Genomic DNA, 18,722 nt, shown 5'->3' on the forward strand with positions numbered 1-18,722 from the left:
CAAGAAGATAAAAGTCCCGGCAGTCAGTAACATCCCTCTTCATAAACCATTACAAGCTGACAAGAGAGTAAACCTTTATTTCAATTATTTTACTGGGAAGGAACTGAGATGCATGTTTAAAGCTGCAATATGTAACTTTTCGGCGACCTGACCAAATCCACATAGAAATGGAAGTTATAGATCTGTCATTCATTGAAAGCAAGTCTAAGAAGCTGTATATGTTCTATGTGCGCTAATTTCTATGCTCCCCGGTTTAACATTTTGTTTTTCCATCTTTTACTTTCAGTTTTGTATACCATTTTCAAACAGCTGAAAATACAATATTTTTGGTTATGGAAAAGATATCTCACAGCAGTTTAGATGGTACAATGATTCTCTAAACTATACATCTCTACACTAAACTGAAATAAGCAGAACTATTAGAATTTTAGCAACCAGGAAATGGCAGAGTGATTTCTGCATAGTGCATCTTTAACAAGGGTCCACTGGTGCAAAAAAGTGTGCGTTAAAAAGACATTGAAACATTGAATAGCAATATATTTCATGCTTTCAGACTAACACTTACTTTACAAAGAAATTGTCTCATGTGCCTTTTCAAAACTTCAATAAAAATATTAAATGTTTTTATTTATTTTTGTGCACCGTTTGCTTCTTAATATATAAAAACACGTAATACTGATTACAAAGCACAGGATTTAATTTACAAAACATAATAACGATAATAACAGTTACGAACCTTGGTAATAACAGTTCACAATAATTATATTCAAATAAATCAGAATGAAAACAATTCCATTGAGCATTTTATTGACTTTCGCAAACAGCGAGCGTTTTAGGTAAAAAATAGAAACACCATATTGGTATTTTCAGTCATTCTAACAGTCTGCCTGTATCAAAGTGTCTTTACAGTGTAGGAGGAGGCAAGGGGACTGACTACATGTCAGTGAGGAATCTCAGGCAGATTTCAACCCAGAGTTATACAGAGTCCAGTCTGTCCCCCTCTGTCCTTCAGGGTGATTGCACTCTTCTCCTTTATGACCTGTCCCTGCTCTGTCCTTCCTTTCCTCTCCACTAGGGGGCAGTCAGTCACTGCAAAGTGTCCCATTCCCACTTTCTATTTAACTAATGCAAATAAGAACTTCAGTTTTGGTTGTCCCCATTTGGCCTTCTTGCTAGTGTAAGGTTCAGTCCCTTTCATAGCACACAGCCCAGCTAGCATAATCCACTAGAAGAGCCTCAGAGTCAGGAGCAGATCTCTAACCATTAAGAGTCTCTAACCACTCTCAGCATTTAGAGGAGGGGAAGAACTTCCCAGGCGAGGGGAACTTGAAGCCTTTCCCCGAGGGCAGTCTGACAGGGTGTGGGGGTGCTCCGGGACTACCTCCCAAAAAGGAGTCAGTAGCAGTATGAGGAGGAAGCACCACTGCCGGTTTTGAAACCAGCTTCTTGTGTCCATCAGGTAGGTTGGTAGGGCTCTGGGGCCCTTCAGTGTCCTGGTTCTGGTTGGTAGATCCATGTCTTGGAGAGAGGTGAAGGAGCCCCAGGACATCTTTCTGGACCGTGCTCATCTTCTTCCCACCACCTCGGAGCACCCTGCCTGGGCCGGGAACCTCCTGCCTCTGGGTGGCGTTGGACCAGAAGGTCTTCAGGTTGTGGATGGCCTGTACCCTCTCGTCCACAAGGCCTGCCCGTTTCAACCGGCCCAGGTCTGGGGTTTCGGCCGGGCTGGAGCGGGCAGAAGTGGAACCTGTGGAGGAGAAAGAGAGGGCAGGGGAAGGGGCCAGGGAGAGGACTGGGGATGCAGCCAAGGATGGGAAGCTTCCGACTGGGGAAGGGTGGCCTGAGCTGGGGGAGATGGAGATGCTATTGGGGGAGTGTGAGATGTGTGGGGTATAAGGGGAGCTAGGGTATTTATGTCTGAGCTGCGCCTGGATGTGGGGGTCTGGAGTTCTGGAGGGCGAGGGGTTGGGGTGAGAGAAAGAGAGGGAGGGAGAGCGGGAGGATAGGGTCGGGCTGTTGTAGCCGGAGCTGATCTTCTGTAAGGATGAGGAACGAGAGGGTGGTTTGGACCTTGTGGAGAGAAGAGGCGTGGAGAGGGGGGAAGGGAGTGGTGAGAGAGGTGAAGCCCGGGCCTGTAGGCTGGCTCTACTACTGGGTCTGCTGAAAGCGCTGGTCTCAGACGAACGGAAGCCCAAACCCCCTGCGGCGGGGGTCAGACGGGCTGAGGTGCAGGAGGGTCTACGTTCTGGTCCCCTTAACCCCTCCTCCCCTCCTCCGTTGCCTGCCCTTCCTGTCCTCCCCCTCTGGAGGCTCTCCACAGCCTGCATGTGGCTTTGGGTCTCTGACAGGATCCTGCTGGCCAGCTCCTGGGGGTCCAGAGGGGTGGGGGGAGGCTTGTCTTCCTGGGACTTGACGGTGCTGTCTGTCTCTGTACTGGACTGGTCAGACTCAGAGAGCACCGCCTCTGTACTGACCAGCTGACCTTTAGACACACTCTGAGAGCTGGTGAGGAGAGGGGGGAGAGATGGTTCATTTGATGTGACAAGTAGGTCAAGAGGCAAACAGTTGAAGCAAACAGTTAAAAAGCAACAACTTACCCATGGGACTTAGCTTGTGTGTTAGGGCTGGGGGGTATGGCCAGGGGCGGCGGGGGGACTTTGAGCGGTGAGGTGGGAGTGCTGACACTCCCCTTGGAGGAGACTGAGACGGGGTACCCTCTCCCCACCACGTCTCCCCTCCCCGCTCCTCTAAGGTGTCTGTATCCCCCAGGGAGGGGTAAGGTGTCACACTCCCTCCCCCCTCCTCCCCCCAGAGGTTCACTGCTGATGATGGAGAAGCCTTCATACTCCTCCTGTTCCTCCCCCTCTGTCCCTCCTCCTCCTCTGTGATTTGTTAATCTGTTTCTCGACATGCCTCCTGTGTGTCGGTGCGAGGCGAACAACCCCGCTCCTCCGCGGTGCCGCTCCAGTTCCTGTTGCCGTGAGCGCTGGCTGATGACATCACTTCCTGCGGGTTCGGGGCGAGACAGGAAGCTGAGAGAGGAGGTGAGTGAGCTGAGGCTGTAGAGGGAGATGGCGTCACAGGAGAGACCGTCTGCGCCGCCAAGTGGGGGAGAGAAGGGAGGCTGGGGAAGGTTGAGGGGGAGGGAGAGAGGGAGGGAGTGGGAGGCACACTGGGAGGAGGAGAGAGACTCAAGAGAGGAAGAGCTGTCCAGGCTGAGGCGTTTGGGCAGCTCCGTAGAGTCTGCAGGGAGAGAGGACAAGATGGACAGGTGAGACAGAGGTAAGATGAAATGGTGAAACACAATTCAAGTATAGGAATGTTTTACTTGAAGTCTGGATGCCAGACTATGTAACTAACATACATAACAATGTAGAGTTAAGAGAGAGGGCTTGGAGACTCTTACCAAACAGTGCTAGTAGAGACTGCAGAGCAAAGTGCATGGTCCGTCTGCTAGCCTGTTTACCAGTCTTCAATAGCACCTCCTCCTGTCCTGCCTCACACAGGTCAAAACCTGCAGGGAAACAGAGAAGGGAAAATAATGACACACACCAAACGTCGAGGCTTTTGCTCAATGGGCTAACACAGTCTTGTGACATAAAGGAGACCTGGGTTCAAAACCTAGTCGGTCACCCACACTGGCGGTCTAAAAATGAGAAGGGAAAAACCTCTGCTATTATATATCCAACTCTCAGTACAGTGATGACAGACTCACCCAGCGCAGCCAGGAACTCATGACAACCAGGAAGTCTCCACAGCTGGACACTAATGGACACCTGGATGGGAGCCAATGAGAACTCCAGCTCCTTGTCACATGACTGCTGCTGAAACAATACCTGGTGAAGCTGGAGACCGGGAGAGGTAAGTTATTCGCAGCATATTATCGCACTATAATTTCTGCCCTGCCCCCCTTTTTTGTCTCAGTATGAGTTTCTCATGCTAGAAAGCAACAACACACAACTTACCATTCCCACCATATATTTAACAGCCTTCAAGTGGTGGGTAAGAGGGAGAGAGCGAGAGAGGACTTAAACTGTTAGGAACAGAACATTAGAAAGCAACAGGCCTTGTTAATGAACACCATGCAGGGACCACCACTGTTTATCAGCCATAAAAATGACTCAGGTTATGATGATATTGACCCCATGCAAATATTGCCAGGCTCATCATAGGTATATTCAAATAAAGCATACAGCATGCAAATGAATCAGTGTGCATTGAGGCCTACCTTGTTGATGAGCTGGTCTCCAGTCTCAGCAGCAGTGACCAGTTTACAGAGAGCCTGGAAGGCTGCATGAGGCAGACCTGGACGACAGAGAGGATTGATGGACTGACTGATTACCATGTTGGATCTAGAGTATAGTGCTGTGCTGACAGTCTGATTGGTTAATTGATTGATTCACTACTAAATTGCTAGGTTACCGAGTAGTGACTGCAGCGTGGAGCTGCAGAGCTGCAGCCGGTCTCCAGGGTCAGCCGTAGGGAAGAAGACAGCAGCGGGGAGACCACTGCCGGTACCAGAACAGTCTAACCGGAACCCCACAGCTGACAGCAGGGCCTGCCATCCCGGGACCCCACCAACCTGGGTTCATATAAAACACTTATTCATTAAGATCACACAGAATAACCAAGTAATGAGGAACACCAAATACCTGAAGACATTTCACCGAAGTTAAGATGCCGAGCGCACACCCACATATGAAAACACACCTTATTCTCCACGCTCTGCTGCGAGGTGTACATGGCGTTACTCTGATGACTCTGTATACGCTGGAGAGACTTCTCAACCTGAGGGATGAAGGGAAAGAAATCACATTATTTGGCAAGGCTCTTTAAAGTCTCTTGAATAGACATAGGCAATATGGCAAATGTTTGTTACCAGGTGATGTTGTGCATGTTTGTTACCAGGTGATGTGGTGCATGTTTGTGACCAGGTGATGTTGTGCATGTTTGTTACCAGGTGATGTTGTGCATGTTTGTGACCAGGTGATGTTGTGCATGTTTGTTACCAGGTGATGTGGTGCATGTTTGTGACCAGGTGATGTTGTGCATGTTTGTTACCAGGTGATGTTGTGCATGTTTGTTACCAGGTGATGTGGTGCATGTTTGTGACCAGGTGATGTTGTGCATGTTTGTGACCAGGTGATGTTGTGCATGTTTGTTACCAGGTGATGTGGTGCATGTTTGTGACCAGGTGATGTTGTGCATGTTTGTTACCAGGTGATGTTGTGCATGTTTGTGACCAGGTGATGTTGTGCATGTTTGTGACCAGGTGATGTTGTGCATGTTTGTGACCAGGTGATGTTGTGCATGTTTGTGACCAGGTGATGTGGTGCATGTTTGTGACCAGGTGATGTTGTGCATGTTTGTTACCAGGTGATGTTGTGCATGTTTGTGACCAGGTGATGTGGTGCATGTTTGTTACCAGGTGATGTTGTGCATGTTTGTGACCAGGTGATGTTGTGCATGTTTGTGACCAGGTGATGTTGTGCATGTTTGTGACCAGGTGATGTGGTGCATGTTTGTGACCAGGTGATGTTGTGCATGTTTGTTACCAGGTGATGTTGTGCATGTTTGTTACCAGGTGATGTTGTGCATGTTTGTTACCAGGTGATGTTGTGCATGTTTGTTACCAGGTGATGTTGTGCATGTTTGTGACCAGGTGATGTTGTGCATGTTTGTTACCAGGTGATGTGGTGCATGTTTGTGACCAGGTGATGTTGTGCATGTTTGTTACCAGGTGATGTTGTGCATGTTTGTGACCAGGTGATGTTGTGCATGTTTGTGACCAGGTGATGTTGTGCATGTTTGTGACCAGGTGATGTTGTGCATGTTTGTGACCAGGTGATGTGGTGCATGTTTGTGACCAGGTGATGTTGTGCATGTTTGTTACCAGGTGATGTTGTGCATGTTTGTGACCAGGTGATGTGGTGCATGTTTGTTACCAGGTGATGTTGTGCATGTTTGTGACCAGGTGATGTTGTGCATGTTTGTGACCAGGTGATGTTGTGCATGTTTGTGACCAGGTGATGTGGTGCATGTTTGTGACCAGGTGATGTTGTGCATGTTTGTTACCAGGTGATGTTGTGCATGTTTGTTACCAGGTGATGTTGTGCATGTTTGTGACCAGGTGATGTTGTGCATGTTTGTGACCAGGTGATGTTGTGCATGTTTGTGACCAGGTGATGTTGTGCATGTTTGTGACCAGGTGATGTTGTGCATGTTTGTGACCAGGTGATGTTGTGCATGTTTGTTACCAGATGCAGTATAACTCTCAGGGCATCTCGAGCTCTCTCAGGATATTGGAGGATCTCTGCCAGGGCCTGGCCAATCAGAGACGAGGGGCTGTTCAACTTCACATCACAGCCAATCAACATGAAGCCTGAGAGAAAACAGGAAGAGGAGTGAATCATGTCACTAAATCAATCAAATGTATTTATAAAGCCCTTTTTACATCAGCTGATGTAATGTGTGATCATGCGTGTATGTGTGTATACCATACTAACCTGTCCAGTTAGACGGGTGTGAGAAGTGTGTACTAACCTGCCCGGTAAGAAGGGTGTGTGTACTAACCCGCCCAGTTAGAAGGGTGTGTGTGTGTACTAACCCGCCCAGTTAGAAGGGTGTGTGTGTGTACTAACCCGCCCAGTTAGAAGGGTGTGTGTGTGTACTAACCTGTCCAGTTAGAAGGGTGTGTGTGTGTACTAACCCGCCCAGTTAGAAGGGTGTGTGTGTGTACGAACCTGTCCAGTTAGAAGGGTGTGTGTACTAACCCGCCCAGTTAGAAGGGTGTGTGTGTGTACTAACCCGCCCAGTTAGAAGGGTGTGTGTACTAACCCGCCCAGGTAGAAGGGTGTGTGTGTGTGTACTAACCTGCCCAGTTAGAAGGGTGTGTGTGTGTGTACTAACCCGCCCAGTTAGAAGGGTGTGTGTACTAACACGCCCAGTCAGAAGGGTGTGTGTGTGTGTGTGTATTAACCCGCCCAGTTAGAAGGGTGTGTGTGTGTGTACGAACCCGCCCAGTAAGAAGGGTGTGTGTGTGTGTACTAGCCCGCCCAGTTAGAAGGGTGTGTGTGTACTAACCCGCCCAGTTAGAAGGGTGTGTGTGTGTACTAACACGCCCAGTTAGAAGGGTGTGTGTGTGTGTACTAACCTGCTCAGTTAGACGGGTGTGTGTGTGTGTGTACTAACCCGCCCAGTTAGAAGGGTGTGTGTACTAACCCGCCCAGTTAGAAGTGTGTGTGTGTACTAACCCGCCCAGTTAGACGGGTGTGTGTGTACTAACCCGCCCAGTTAGAAGGGTGTGTGTACTAACCCGCCCAGTTAGACGGCTGTGTGTGTGTACTAACCCGCCCAGTAAGAAGTGTGTGTGTGTGTGTACGAACCTGCCCAGTTAGAAGGGTGTGTGTGTGCACTAACCCGCCCAGTTAGAAGGGTGTGTATACTAACCCGCCCAGTTAGAAGGGTGTGTGTGTGTACGAACCTGTCCAGTTAGAAGGGTGTGTGTACTAACCCGCCCAGTTAGAAGGGTGTGTATACTAACCCGCCCAGTTAGAAGGGTGTGTGTGTGTACTAACCCGCCCAGTTAGAAGGGTGTGTGTACTAACCTGCCCAGGTAGAAGGGTGTGTGTGTGTGTACTAACCCGCCCAGTTAGAAGGGTGTGTGTGTGTGTACTAACCCGCCCAGTTAGAAGGTGTGTGTGTGTGTACTAACCCGCCCAGTTAGAAGGGTTTGTGTGTGTACTAACCCGCCCAGTTAGAAGAGTGTGTGTACTAACCCGCCCAGTCAGAAGGGTGTGTGTGTGTGTGTGTATTAACCCGCCCAGTTAGAAGGGTGTGTGTGTGTGTACGAACCCGCCCAGTAAGAAGGTGTGTGTGTGTGTACTAGCCTGCCCAGTTAGAAGGGTGTGTGTGTGTACTAACCCGCCCAGTTAGAAGGGTGTGTGTGTGTGTACTAACCTGCCCAGTTAGACGGGTGTGTGTGTGTGTACTAACCCGCCCAGTTAGAAGGGTGTGTGTACTAACCCGCCCAGTTAGAAGTGTGTGTGTGTACTAACCCGCCCAGTTAGAAGGGTGTGTGTACTAACCCGCCCAGTTAGACAGCTGTGTGTGTGTACTAACCCGCCCAGTAAGAAGTGTGTGTGTGTGTGTGTGTGTGTGTACTAACCCGCCCAGTCAGAAGTGTGTGTGTGTACTAACCCGCCCAGTTAGAAGTGTGTGTGTATGTGTGTACTAACCCGCCCAGTTCGAAGTGTGTGTGTGTGTGTACTAACCCGTCCAGTTAGAAGTGTGCGTGTGTGTACGAACCCGCCCAGTTAGAAATGTGTGTGTGTGTACTAACCCGCCCAGTTAGAAGTGTGTGTGTGTGTGTGTACTAACCCGCCCAGTTAGAAGTGTGTGTGTGTACTAACCCGCCCAGTTAGAAGTGTGTGTGTGTGTGTACTAACCCGCCCAGTTAGACGGGTGTGTGTGTACTAACCCGCCCAGTTAGAAGGGTGTGCGTGTGAGTACTAACCCGCCCAGTTAGACGGGTGTGTGTGTACTGACCCGCCCAGTTAGACGGGTGTGTGTGTGTGTACTAACCTGCCCAGTTAGAAGGGTGTGTGTACTAACCCGCCCAGATAGACGGGTGTGTGTGTGTGTGTGTGTACTAACCCGCCCAGTTAGAAGGGTGTGTGTACTAACCCGCCCAGTTAGAAGTGTGTGTGTGTACTAACCCGCCCAGTTAGAAGGGTGTGTGTACTAACCCGCCCAGTTAGAAGAGTGTGTGTACTAACCCGCCCAGTTAGAAGGGTGTGTGTGTGTACTAACCTGCCCAGTTAGAATGGTGTGTGTGTGTACTAACCCGCCCAGTTAGAAGTGTGTGTGTGTACTAACCCGCCCAGTTAGACGGCTGTGTGTGTGTACTAACCCGCCCAGTAAGAAGTGTGTGTGTGTGTGTACTAACCCGCCCAGTCAGAAGTGTGTGTGTGTACTAACCCGCCCAGGTAGAAGTGTGTGTGTATGTGTGTACTAACCCGCCCAGTTCGAAGTGCGTGTGTGTGTGTGTACTAACCCGCCCAGTTAGACGGGTGTGTGTGTGTGTGTGTGTACTAACCCGCCCAGTTAGAAGGGTGTGTGTGTGTACTAACCCGCCCAGTCAGAAGGGTGTGTGTGTGTGTGTGTGTGTGTACTAACCCACCCAGTTAGAAGGGTGTGTGTGTGTACTAACCCACCCAGTTAGAAGAGTGTGTGTACTAACCCGCCCAGTCAGAAGGGTGTGTGTGTGTGTGTGTATTAATCCGCCCAGTCAGAAGGGTGTGTGTGTGTGTGTGTGTGTGTGTGTGTACGAACCCGCCCAGTAAGAAGGGTGTGTGTGTGTGTACTAGCCTGCCCAGTTAGAAGGGTGTGTGTGTGTACTAACCCGCCCAGTTAGAAGGGTGTGTGTGTGTGTACTAACCTGCCCAGTTAGACGGGTGTGTGTGTGTACTAACCCGCCCAGTTAGAAGGGTGTGTGTACTAACCCGCCCAGTTAGAAGTGTTTGTGTGTACTAACGCGCCCAGTTAGACGGGTGTGTGTGTACTAACCCGCCCAGTTAGAAGGGTGTGTGTACTAACCCGCCCAGTTAGACGGCTGTGTGTGTGTACTAACCCGCCCAGTAAGAAGTGTGTGTGTGTGTGTGTACTAACCCGCCCAGTCAGAATTGTGTGTGTGTACTAACCCGCCCAGTTAGAAGTGTGTGTGTATGTGTGTACTAACCCGCCCAGTTCGAAGTGTGTGTGTGTGTGTACTAACCCGCCCAGTTAGAAGTGTGCGTGTGTGTACGAACCCGCCCAGTTAGAAATGTGTGTGTGTGTGTACTAACCCGCCCAGTTAGAAGTGTGTGTGTGTACTAACCCGCCCAGTTAAAAGAGTGTGTGTACTAACCCGCCCAGTTAGAAGGGTGTGTGTGTGTACTAACCTGCCCAGTTAGAATGGTGTGTGTGTGTACTAACCCGCCCGGTTAGAAGTGTGTGTGTGTGTGTACTAACCCGCCCAGTTAGACGGCTGTGTGTGTACTAACCCGCCCAGTAAGAAGTGTGTGTGTGTGTGTACTAACCCGCCCAGTCAGAAGGGTGTGTGTGTGTGTACTAACCTGCCCAGTTAGAATGGTGTGTGTGTGTACTCACCTGCCCAGTTAGAAGGGTGTGTGTGTGTACTAACCCGCCCAGTTAGAGGGGTGTGTGTGTGTACTAACCCGCCCAGTAAGAAGTGTGTGTGTGTGTGTACTAACCTGCCCAGTTAGAATGGTGTGTGTGTGTACTCACCTGCCCAGTTAGAAGGGTGTGTGTGTGTACTAACCCGCCCAGTTAGAAGGGCGTGTGTGTGTGTACTAACCTGCCCAGTTAGAATGGTGTGTGTGTGTACTAACCTGCCCAGTTAGAAGGGTGTGTGTGTGTACTAACCCGCCCAGTTAGAGGGGTGTGTGTGTGTACTCACCTGCCCAGTTAGAAGGGTGTGTGTGTGTACTAACCCGCCCAGTTAGAGGGGTGTGTGTGTGTACTAACCCGCCCAGTAAGAAGTGTGTGTGTGTGTGTACTAACCTGCCCAGTTAGAATGGTGTGTGTGTGTACTCACCTGCCCAGTTAGAGGGGTGTGTGTGTGTACTAACCCGCCCAGTTAGAAGGGCGTGTGTGTGTACTAACCCGCCCAGTTAGACGGGTGTGTGTGTGTGTACTAACCCGCCCAGTTAGACGGGTGTGTGTGTACTAACCCGCCCAGTTAGAAGGGTGTGTGTGTGTAGAATGTATGCACACATGACTGTAAGTCGCTTTGGATAAAAGCGTCTGCTAAATGGCATATATTATTATATATTATTATTATTATTACTAACCTGCCCAGTTAGAAGTGTGTGTGTGTGTGTACGAACCCGCCCAGTTAGAAGCGTGTGTGTACTAACCCGCACAGTGAGAAGTGTGTGTGTGTATGTGTGTACTAACCTGCCCAGTTAGAAGTGTGTGTGTACTAACCCGCTCAGTTCGACGGGTGTGTGTGTGTGTACTAACCCGCCCAGTTAGAAAGGTGTGTGTACTAACCCGCCCAGTTAGAAGGGTGTGTGTACTAACCCGCCCAGTTAGAAGGGTGTGTGTGTGTACTAACCCGCCCAGTTAGACGGTTGTGTGTGTGTGTGTGTGTACTAACCCGCCCAGTTAGAAGGGTGTGTGTGTGTACTAACCCGCCCAGTCAGAAGGGTGTGTGTGTGTACTAACCCGCCCAGTTAGAAGGGTGTGTGTGTGTGTACTAACCCGCCCAGTTAGAAGGGTGTGTGTGTGTGTACTCACCCGCCCAGTTAGAAGGGTGTGTGTGTGTACGAACCCGCCCAGTTAGACGGGTGTGTGTGTGTGTGTACTAACCCGCCCAGTTAGACGGGTGTGTGTGTGTGTACTAACCCGCCCAGTTAGAGGGGTGTGTGTGTGTACTAACCCGCCCAGTCAGAAGGGTGTGTGTGTGTACTAACCCGCCCAGTTAGAAGGGTGTGTGTGTGTGTACTAACCCGCCCAGTTTGAAGGGTGTGTGTACTAACCCGCCCAGTTAGAAGGGTGTGTGTACTAACCCGCCCAGTTAGAAGGGTGTGTGTGTGTGTACTAACATGCCCAGTTAGAAGTGTGTGTGTGTCTACTAACCCGCCCAGTTAGAAGTGTGTGTGTGTACTAACCAGCCCAGTTAGACGGGTGTGTGTGTGTGTACTAACCGGCCCAGTTAGAAGGGTGTGTGTACTAACCTGCCCAGTTAGAAGGGTGTGTGTGTGTGTACTAACCCGCCCAGTTAGAAGTGTGTGTGTGTACTAACCCGCCCAGTTAGAAGTGTGTGTGTGTGTGTACTAACCCACCCAGTTAGAAGTGTGTGTGTGTGTGTGTACTAACCCGCCCAGTTAGACGGGTGTGGGTGTGTACTAACCCGCCCAGTTAGAAGTGTGTGTGTGTACTAACCCGCCCAGTTAGAAGGGTGTATGTGTGTACTAACCTGCCCAGTTAGAAGGGTGTGTGTGTACTAACCCGCCCAGTTATAAGTGTGTATGTGTACTAACCCGCCCAGTTAGAAGTGTGTGTGTGTACTAACCCGCCCAGTTTGAAGTGTGTGTGTGTACTAACCCGCCCAGTTTGAAGGGTGTGTGTGTGTACTAACCTGCCCAGTTAGAAGGGTGTGTGTGTGTACTAAGCAGCCCAGTTAGAAGTGTGTGTGTACTAACCCGCCCAGTTAGACGGGTTTGTGTGTGTACTAACCCGCCCAGTTAGAAGTGTGTGTGTGTGTACTAACCCGCCCAGTTAGGAGTGTGTGTGTGTACTAACCCGCCCAGTTAGAAGTGTGTGTGTGTACTAACCCGCCCAGTTAGAAGTGTGTGTGTATGTGTGTACTAACCCGCCCAGTTCGAAGTGTGTGTGTGTGTGTACTAACCCGCCCAGTTAGAAGTGTGCGTGTGTGTACGAACCCGCCCAGTTAGAAATGTGTGTGTGTGTGTAACCCGCCCAGTTAGAAGTGTGTGTGTGTGTACTAACCCGCCCAGTTAAAAGAGTGTGTGTACTAACCCGCCCAGTTAGAAGGGTGTGTGTGTGTACTAACCTGCCCAGTTAGAATGGTGTGTGTGTGTACTAACCCGCCCAGTTAGAAGTGTGTGTGTGTGTGTACTAACCCGCCCAGTTAGACGGCTGTGTGTGTGTACTAACCCGCCCAGTAAGAAGTGTGTGTGTGTGTGTACTAACCCGCCCAGTCAGAAGGGTGTGTGTGTGTACTAACCCGCCCAGTTAGAGGGGTGTGTGTGTGTACTAACCCGCCCAGTTAGAAGGGTGTGTGTGTGTGTACTCACCCGCCCAGTTAGAAGGGCGTGTGTGTGTACTAACCCGCCCAGTTAGACGGGTGTGTGTGTGTACTAACCCGCCCAGTTAGACGGGTGTGTGTGTACTAACCCGCCCAGTTAGAAGGGTGTGTGTGTGTACTAACCTGCCCAGTTAGAAGTGTGTGTGTGTGTGTACGAACCCGCCCAGTTAGAAGCGTGTGTGTACTAACCCGCACAGTGAGAAGTGTGTGTGTGTATGTGTGTACTAACCCGCCCAGTTAGAAAGGTGTGTGTACTAACCCGCCCAGTTAGAAGGGTGTGTGTACTAACCCGCCCAGTTAGAAGGGTGTGTGTGTGTACTAACCCGCCCAGTTAGACGGTTGTGTGTGTGTGTGTACTAACCCGCCCAGTTAGAAGGGTGTGTGTGTGTGTACTAACCCGCCCAGTCAGAAGGGTGTGTGTGTGTACTAACCCGCCCAGTTAGAAGGGTGTGTGTGTGTGTACTAACCCGCCCAGTTAGAAGGGGTGTGTGTGTGTACTCACCCGCCCAGTTAGAAGGGTGTGTGTGTACGAACCCGCCCAGTTAGACGGGTGTGTGTGTGTGTACTAACCCGCCCAGTTAGACGGGGTGTGTGTGTGTACTAACCCGCCCAGTTAGAGGGGGTGTGTGTGTACTAACCCGCCCAGTCAGAAGGGTGTGTGTGTGTACTAACCCGCCCAGTTAGAAGGGTGTGTGTGTGTGTACTAACCCGCCCAGTTTGAAGGGTGTGTGTACTAACCCGCCCAGTTAGAAGGGTGTGTGTACTAACCCGCCCAGTTAGAAGGGTGTGTGTGTGTGTACTAACATGCCCAGTTAGAAGTGTGTGTGTCTACTAACCCGCCCAGTTAGAAGTGTGTGTGTGTACTAACCTGCCCAGTTAGACGGGTGTGTGTGTGTGTACTAACCGGCCCAGTTAGAAGGGTGTGTGTACTAACCTGCCCAGTTAGAAGGGTGTGTGTGTGTGTACTAACCCGCCCAGTTAGAAGTGTGTGTGTGTACTAACCCGCCCAGTTTGAAGTGTTGTGTGTGTGTACTAACCCGCCCAGTCAGAAGGGTGTGTGTGTGTACTAACCCGCCCAGTTAGAGGGGTGTGTGTGTGTACTAACCCGCCCAGTTAGAAGGGTGTGTGTGTGTGTACTCACCCGCCCAGTTAGAAGGGCGTGTGTGTGTACTAACCCGCCCAGTTAGACGGGTGTGTGTGTGTGTACTAACCCGCCCAGTTAGACGGGTGTGTGTGTACTAACCCGCCCAGTTAGAAGGGTGTGTGTGTGTACTAACCTGCCCAGTTAGAAGTGTGTGTGTGTGTGTACGAACCCGCCCAGTTAGAAGCGTGTGTGTACTAACCCGCACAGTGAGAAGTGTGTGTGTGTATGTGTGTACTAACCCGCCCAGTTAGAAAGGTGTGTGTACTAACCCGCCCAGTTAGAAGGGTGTGTGTACTAACCCGCCCAGTTAGAAGGGTGTGTGTGTGTACTAACCCGCCCAGTTAGACGTTGTTGTGTGTGTGTGTGTACTAACCCGCCCAGTTAGAAGGGTGTGTGTGTGTGTACTAACCCGCCCAGTCAGAAGGGTGTGTGTGTGTACTAACCCGCCCAGTTAGAAGGGTGTGTGTGTACTAACCCGCCCAGTTAGAAGGGTGTGTGTGTGTGTACTCACCCGCCCAGTTAGAAGGGTGTGTGTGTGTACGAACCCGCCCAGTTAGACGGGTGTGTGTGTGTGTGTACTAACCCGCCCAGTTAGACGGGGTGTGTGTGTGTACTAACCCGCCCAGTTAGAGGGTGTGTGTGTGTACTAACCCGCCCAGTCAGAAGGTGTGTGTGTGTACTAACCCGCCCAGTTAGAAGGGGGTGTGTGTGTACTAACCCGCCCAGTTTGAAGGTGTGTACTAACCCGCCCAGTTAGAAGGGTGTGTGTACTAACCCGCCCAGTTAGAAGGGGTGTGTGTGTGTACTAACATGCCCAGTTAGAAGTGTGTGTGTGTCTACTAACCCGCCCAGTTAGAAGTGTGTGTGTGTACTAACCTGCCCAGTTAGACGGGTGTGTGTGTGTGTACTAACCGGCCCAGTTAGAAGGGTGTGTGTACTAACCTGCCCAGTTAGAAGGGTGTGTGTGTGTGTACTAACCCGCCCAGTTAGAAGTGTGTGTGTGTACTAACCCGCCCAGTTTGAAGTGTTGTGTGTGTGTACTAACCCGCCCAGTTAGAAGTGTGTGTGTGTGTACTAACCCGCCCAGTTAGACGGGTGTGTGCGTGTGTACTAACCCGCCCAGTTTGAAGGGTGTGTGTACTAACCTGCCCAGTTAGAAGGGTGTGTGTGTGTACTAACCCACCCAGTTAGAAGTGTGTGTGTGTGTACTAACCCGCCCAGTTAGACGGGTGTGTGTGTGTACTAACCCGCCCAGTTAGAAGTGTGTGTGTGTACTAACCCGCCCAGTTAGAAGGGTGTGTGTGTACTAACCTGCCCAGTTAGAAGGGTGTGTGTGTACTAACCCGCCCAGTTATAAGTGTGTATGTGTACTAACCCGCCCAGTTATAAGTGTGTGTGTGTACTAACCCGCCCAGTTTGAAGTGTGTGTGTACTAACCCGCCCAGTTAGAAGGGTGTGTGTGTACTAACCTGCCCAGTTAGAATGGTGTGTGTGTGTACTAACCCGCCCAGTTAGAAGTGTGTGTGTGTGTGTACTAACCCGCCCAGTTAGACGGCTGTGTGTGTGTACTAACCCGCCCAGTAAGAAGTGTGTGTGTGTGTGTACTAACCCGCCCAGTCAGAAGGGTGTGTGTGTGTACTAACCCGCCCAGTTAGAGGGGTGTGTGTGTGTACTAACCCGCCCAGTTAGAAGGGTGTGTGTGTGTGTACTCACCCGCCCAGTTAGAAGGGCGTGTGTGTGTACTAACCCGCCCAGTTAGACGGGTGTGTGTGTGTGTACTAACCCGCCCAGTTAGACGGGTGTGTGTGTACTAACCCGCCCAGTTAGAAAGGTGTGTGTACTAACCCGCCCAGTTAGAAGGGTGTGTGTACTAACCCGCCCAGTTAGAAGGGTGTGTGTGTGTACTAACCCGCCCAGTTAGACGGTTGTGTGTGTGTGTGTGTACTAACCCGCCCAGTTAGAAGGGTGTGTGTGTGTGTACTAACCCGCCCAGTCAGAAGGGTGTGTGTGTGTACTAACCCGCCCAGTTAGAAGGGTGTGTGTGTGTGTACTAACCCGCCCAGTTAGAAGGGTGTGTGTGTGTGTACTCACCCGCCCAGTTAGAAGGGTGTGTGTGTGTACGAACCCGCCCAGTTAGACGGGTGTGTGTGTGTGTGTACTAACCCGCCCAGTTAGACGGGTGTGTGTGTGTGTACTAACCCGCCCAGTTAGAGGGGTGTGTGTGTACTAACCCGCCCAGTCAGAAGGGTGTGTGTGTGTACTAACCCGCCCAGTTAGAAGGGTGTGTGTGTGTGTACTAACCCGCCCAGTTTGAAGGGTGTGTGTACTAACCCGCCCAGTTAGAAGGGTGTGTGTACTAACCCGCCCAGTTAGAAGGGTGTGTGTGTGTGTACTAACATGCCCAGTTAGAAGTGTGTGTGTGTCTACTAACCCGCCCAGTTAGAAGTGTGTGTGTGTACTAACCTGCCCAGTTAGACGGGTGTGTGTGTGTGTACTAACCGGCCCAGTTAGAAGGGTGTGTGTACTAACCTGCCCAGTTAGAAGGGTGTGTGTGTGTGTACTAACCCGCCCAGTTAGAAGTGTGTGTGTGTACTAACCCGCCCAGTTTGAAGTGTTGTGTGTGTACTAACCCGCCCAGTTAGAAGTGTGTGTGTGTGTGTACTAACCCGCCCAGTTAGACGGGTGTGTGCGTGTGTACTAACCCGCCCAGTTTGAAGGGTGTGTGTGTGTACTAACCTGCCCAGTTAGAAGGGTGTGTGTGTGTACTAACCCACCCAGTTAGAAGTGTGTGTGTGTGTGTACTAACCCGCCCAGTTAGACGGGTGTGTGTGTGTACTAACCCGCCCAGTTAGAAGTGTGTGTGTGTACTAACCCGCCCAGTTAGAAGGGTGTGTGTGTGTACTAACCTGCCCAGTTAGAAGGGTGTGTGTGTACTAACCCGCCCAGTTATAAGTGTGTATGTGTACTAACCCGCCCAGTTATAAGTGTGTGTGTGTACTAACCCGCCCAGTTTGAAGTGTGTGTGTACTAACCCGCCCAGTTTGAAGGGTGTGTGTGTGTACTAACCTGCCCAGTTAGAAGGGTGTGTGTGTGTACTAAGCAGCCCAGTTAGAAGTGTGTGTGTACTAACCCGCCCAGTTAGACGGGTTTGTGTGTGTACTAACCCGCCCAGTTAGAAGTGTGTGTGTGTACTAACCCGCCCAGTTAGAAGTGTGTGTGTGTACTAACCCGCCCAGTTAGAAGTGTGTGTGTGTACTAACCCGCCCAGTTAGAAGTGTGTGTGTGTGTACTAACCCGCCCAGTTAGACGGGTGTGTGTGTGTGTACTAACCCGCCCAGTTAGACGGGTGTGAGAAATGTGTGCTGCTCTGTAGAGTCTTCATGGCCTCAGAGAGAGCTGCACTGGCCTTGGTCCCGTTCAGTAGTGCCGTGTAGAAGCTGTGCGTGAACACTTTGGATGCTGCCATGGGAACGGGCCACAGCGACACACACACACACTGCACCCCCGCTGTCAGGAAGGCACGGGACAGCCCCACCACACCGTCTGAGGTCACTCTGCTGACACACTCCTGGTACGACCTGAGAGAGGAGAGATAACAAGATAATAAACTTAGACATACAGTTTTAAACAAACTAAAACTGCTTGATTGAACATTTAGCGTGTGTGTGTGTGTGTGTATGTGTCGTACCCCAGAACCACCAGTTTCACAGGCAATCTCAGGTCCAGTATGTCGGCCGCAGTGAGTAGAAAGTCCTGTAGCGGTGGACTGTCACACACACTCTCTGCGTCACACACACTCTCTGTGTCACACACACTTCCTCCGTCTTCACTCCTCTCCTCCCGTAGCTCAGTACTTGCTCCCACATCCCCACTCTCGCGTAAAAGTGATCCCCCACATGGTGCACTCTCCTTGGGCCGTGTTTCTGAGCCCACCCCTGGATCCTGGCTGGGGGAGAGAACAAGGGCCGCCAGCTTCCAGGAGACATGAGTAGCAAAGTGAACACACTCTGCCTGGCTCATGGCTGCTAGCACACGCTCCTAGAGAAGAGAAGTGAGGAGAATGTTGTCTGATTGTGCGTCTCAATAAGTCACAGTGGGAGCAAAACACACACACACTTTTGTTTTATACCTTGGTGGCCTGTGTACCAGTGAGGGGCTGGCAACCCAGCAGTTCTCCCAGGCGGAGGGCCTCGTCGTGGGCAGAAGGCAGCGGCCCCCACAGCCAACGCTCCATCACCCTGGAGGGCAGGCGTGGAGCCCCCACTACTGCGGTCATAGAACCCCCACCGCTGTAGAGGAAAGGAGCTCTGTGACGAGGGTGGGACTGGGGCAGAGAGGAGGAAGTTTGTTTAAGTGATCAGCCAGTCAAACACAGTCAATGACAAAAATGGTTAATACTGTATGCCATCAGTATATTGAATTGTGCAGGTGTGTGTGTGTGTGTGTGTGGGGGGGGTATTTGAGTGTCTCTGTATGTGTTTCTCTGTGTGTGATTCTCTGTCTGTGTGTGTGTGTGTGTGCTATACACCCACCTTGGCTGCAGCCCCCAGGCTCCCTATAGATGGGACAGCTAGAAGGTTGAACCTCTCATACAGGTACTCATTAGAAGAGCTACCTTTGAGCAGAGCGAAGGGAACCAGGTACAGCTCTCCCTCTAACACCAACACCAACTGTCTGTGTCTGCCAACTGCACCACTGCCAGGCATCAGCACCTAGAGAGAGAGAGAGAGAGAGAGAGGGAGA

At 50.9% G+C, this 18,722-nt stretch overlaps 1 protein-coding gene across 6 annotated transcripts in view; it reads right to left on the reverse strand.

The window, feature by feature from the left end:
- Positions 1–60: 60 nt before the first annotated feature.
- LOC118391605 (tetratricopeptide repeat protein 28-like) overlaps positions 61–18,722 on the reverse strand; it is a 135,646-nt gene continuing 116,984 nt past the window's right edge. For 3 of the 6 annotated variants that reach the window (XM_052458216.1, XM_052458218.1, XM_052458219.1), the window contains 13 exons: positions 18,512–18,691; positions 18,109–18,303; positions 17,668–18,017; positions 17,310–17,557; positions 6,258–6,382; positions 4,711–4,788; positions 4,423–4,582; positions 4,229–4,305; positions 3,966–3,989; positions 3,716–3,845; positions 3,407–3,514; positions 2,598–3,243; positions 61–2,502 (listed from right to left, as the gene is read on the reverse strand). In XM_052458216.1, coding sequence (XP_052314176.1) covers positions 1,284–2,502; positions 2,598–3,243; positions 3,407–3,514; positions 3,716–3,845; positions 3,966–3,989; positions 4,229–4,305; positions 4,423–4,582; positions 4,711–4,788; positions 6,258–6,382; positions 17,310–17,557; positions 17,668–18,017; positions 18,109–18,303; positions 18,512–18,691 — 3,540 coding nt within the window. In that variant the 3' untranslated portion in view covers positions 61–1,283. Of the gene's footprint in view, positions 2,503–2,597; positions 3,244–3,406; positions 3,515–3,715; positions 4,034–4,228; positions 4,306–4,422; positions 4,583–4,710; positions 4,789–6,257; positions 6,383–17,309; positions 17,558–17,667; positions 18,018–18,108; positions 18,304–18,511; positions 18,692–18,722 lie in introns of those variants that run through there. The other 3 variants (XM_052458217.1, XR_008060978.1, XM_052458220.1) reach the window with 3 other exon arrangements.

Source organism: Oncorhynchus keta, chromosome 12 (assembly GCF_023373465.1).
Source record: "Oncorhynchus keta strain PuntledgeMale-10-30-2019 chromosome 12, Oket_V2, whole genome shotgun sequence".
NCBI classification, from domain to species: Eukaryota; Metazoa; Chordata; class Actinopteri; order Salmoniformes; family Salmonidae; genus Oncorhynchus; species Oncorhynchus keta.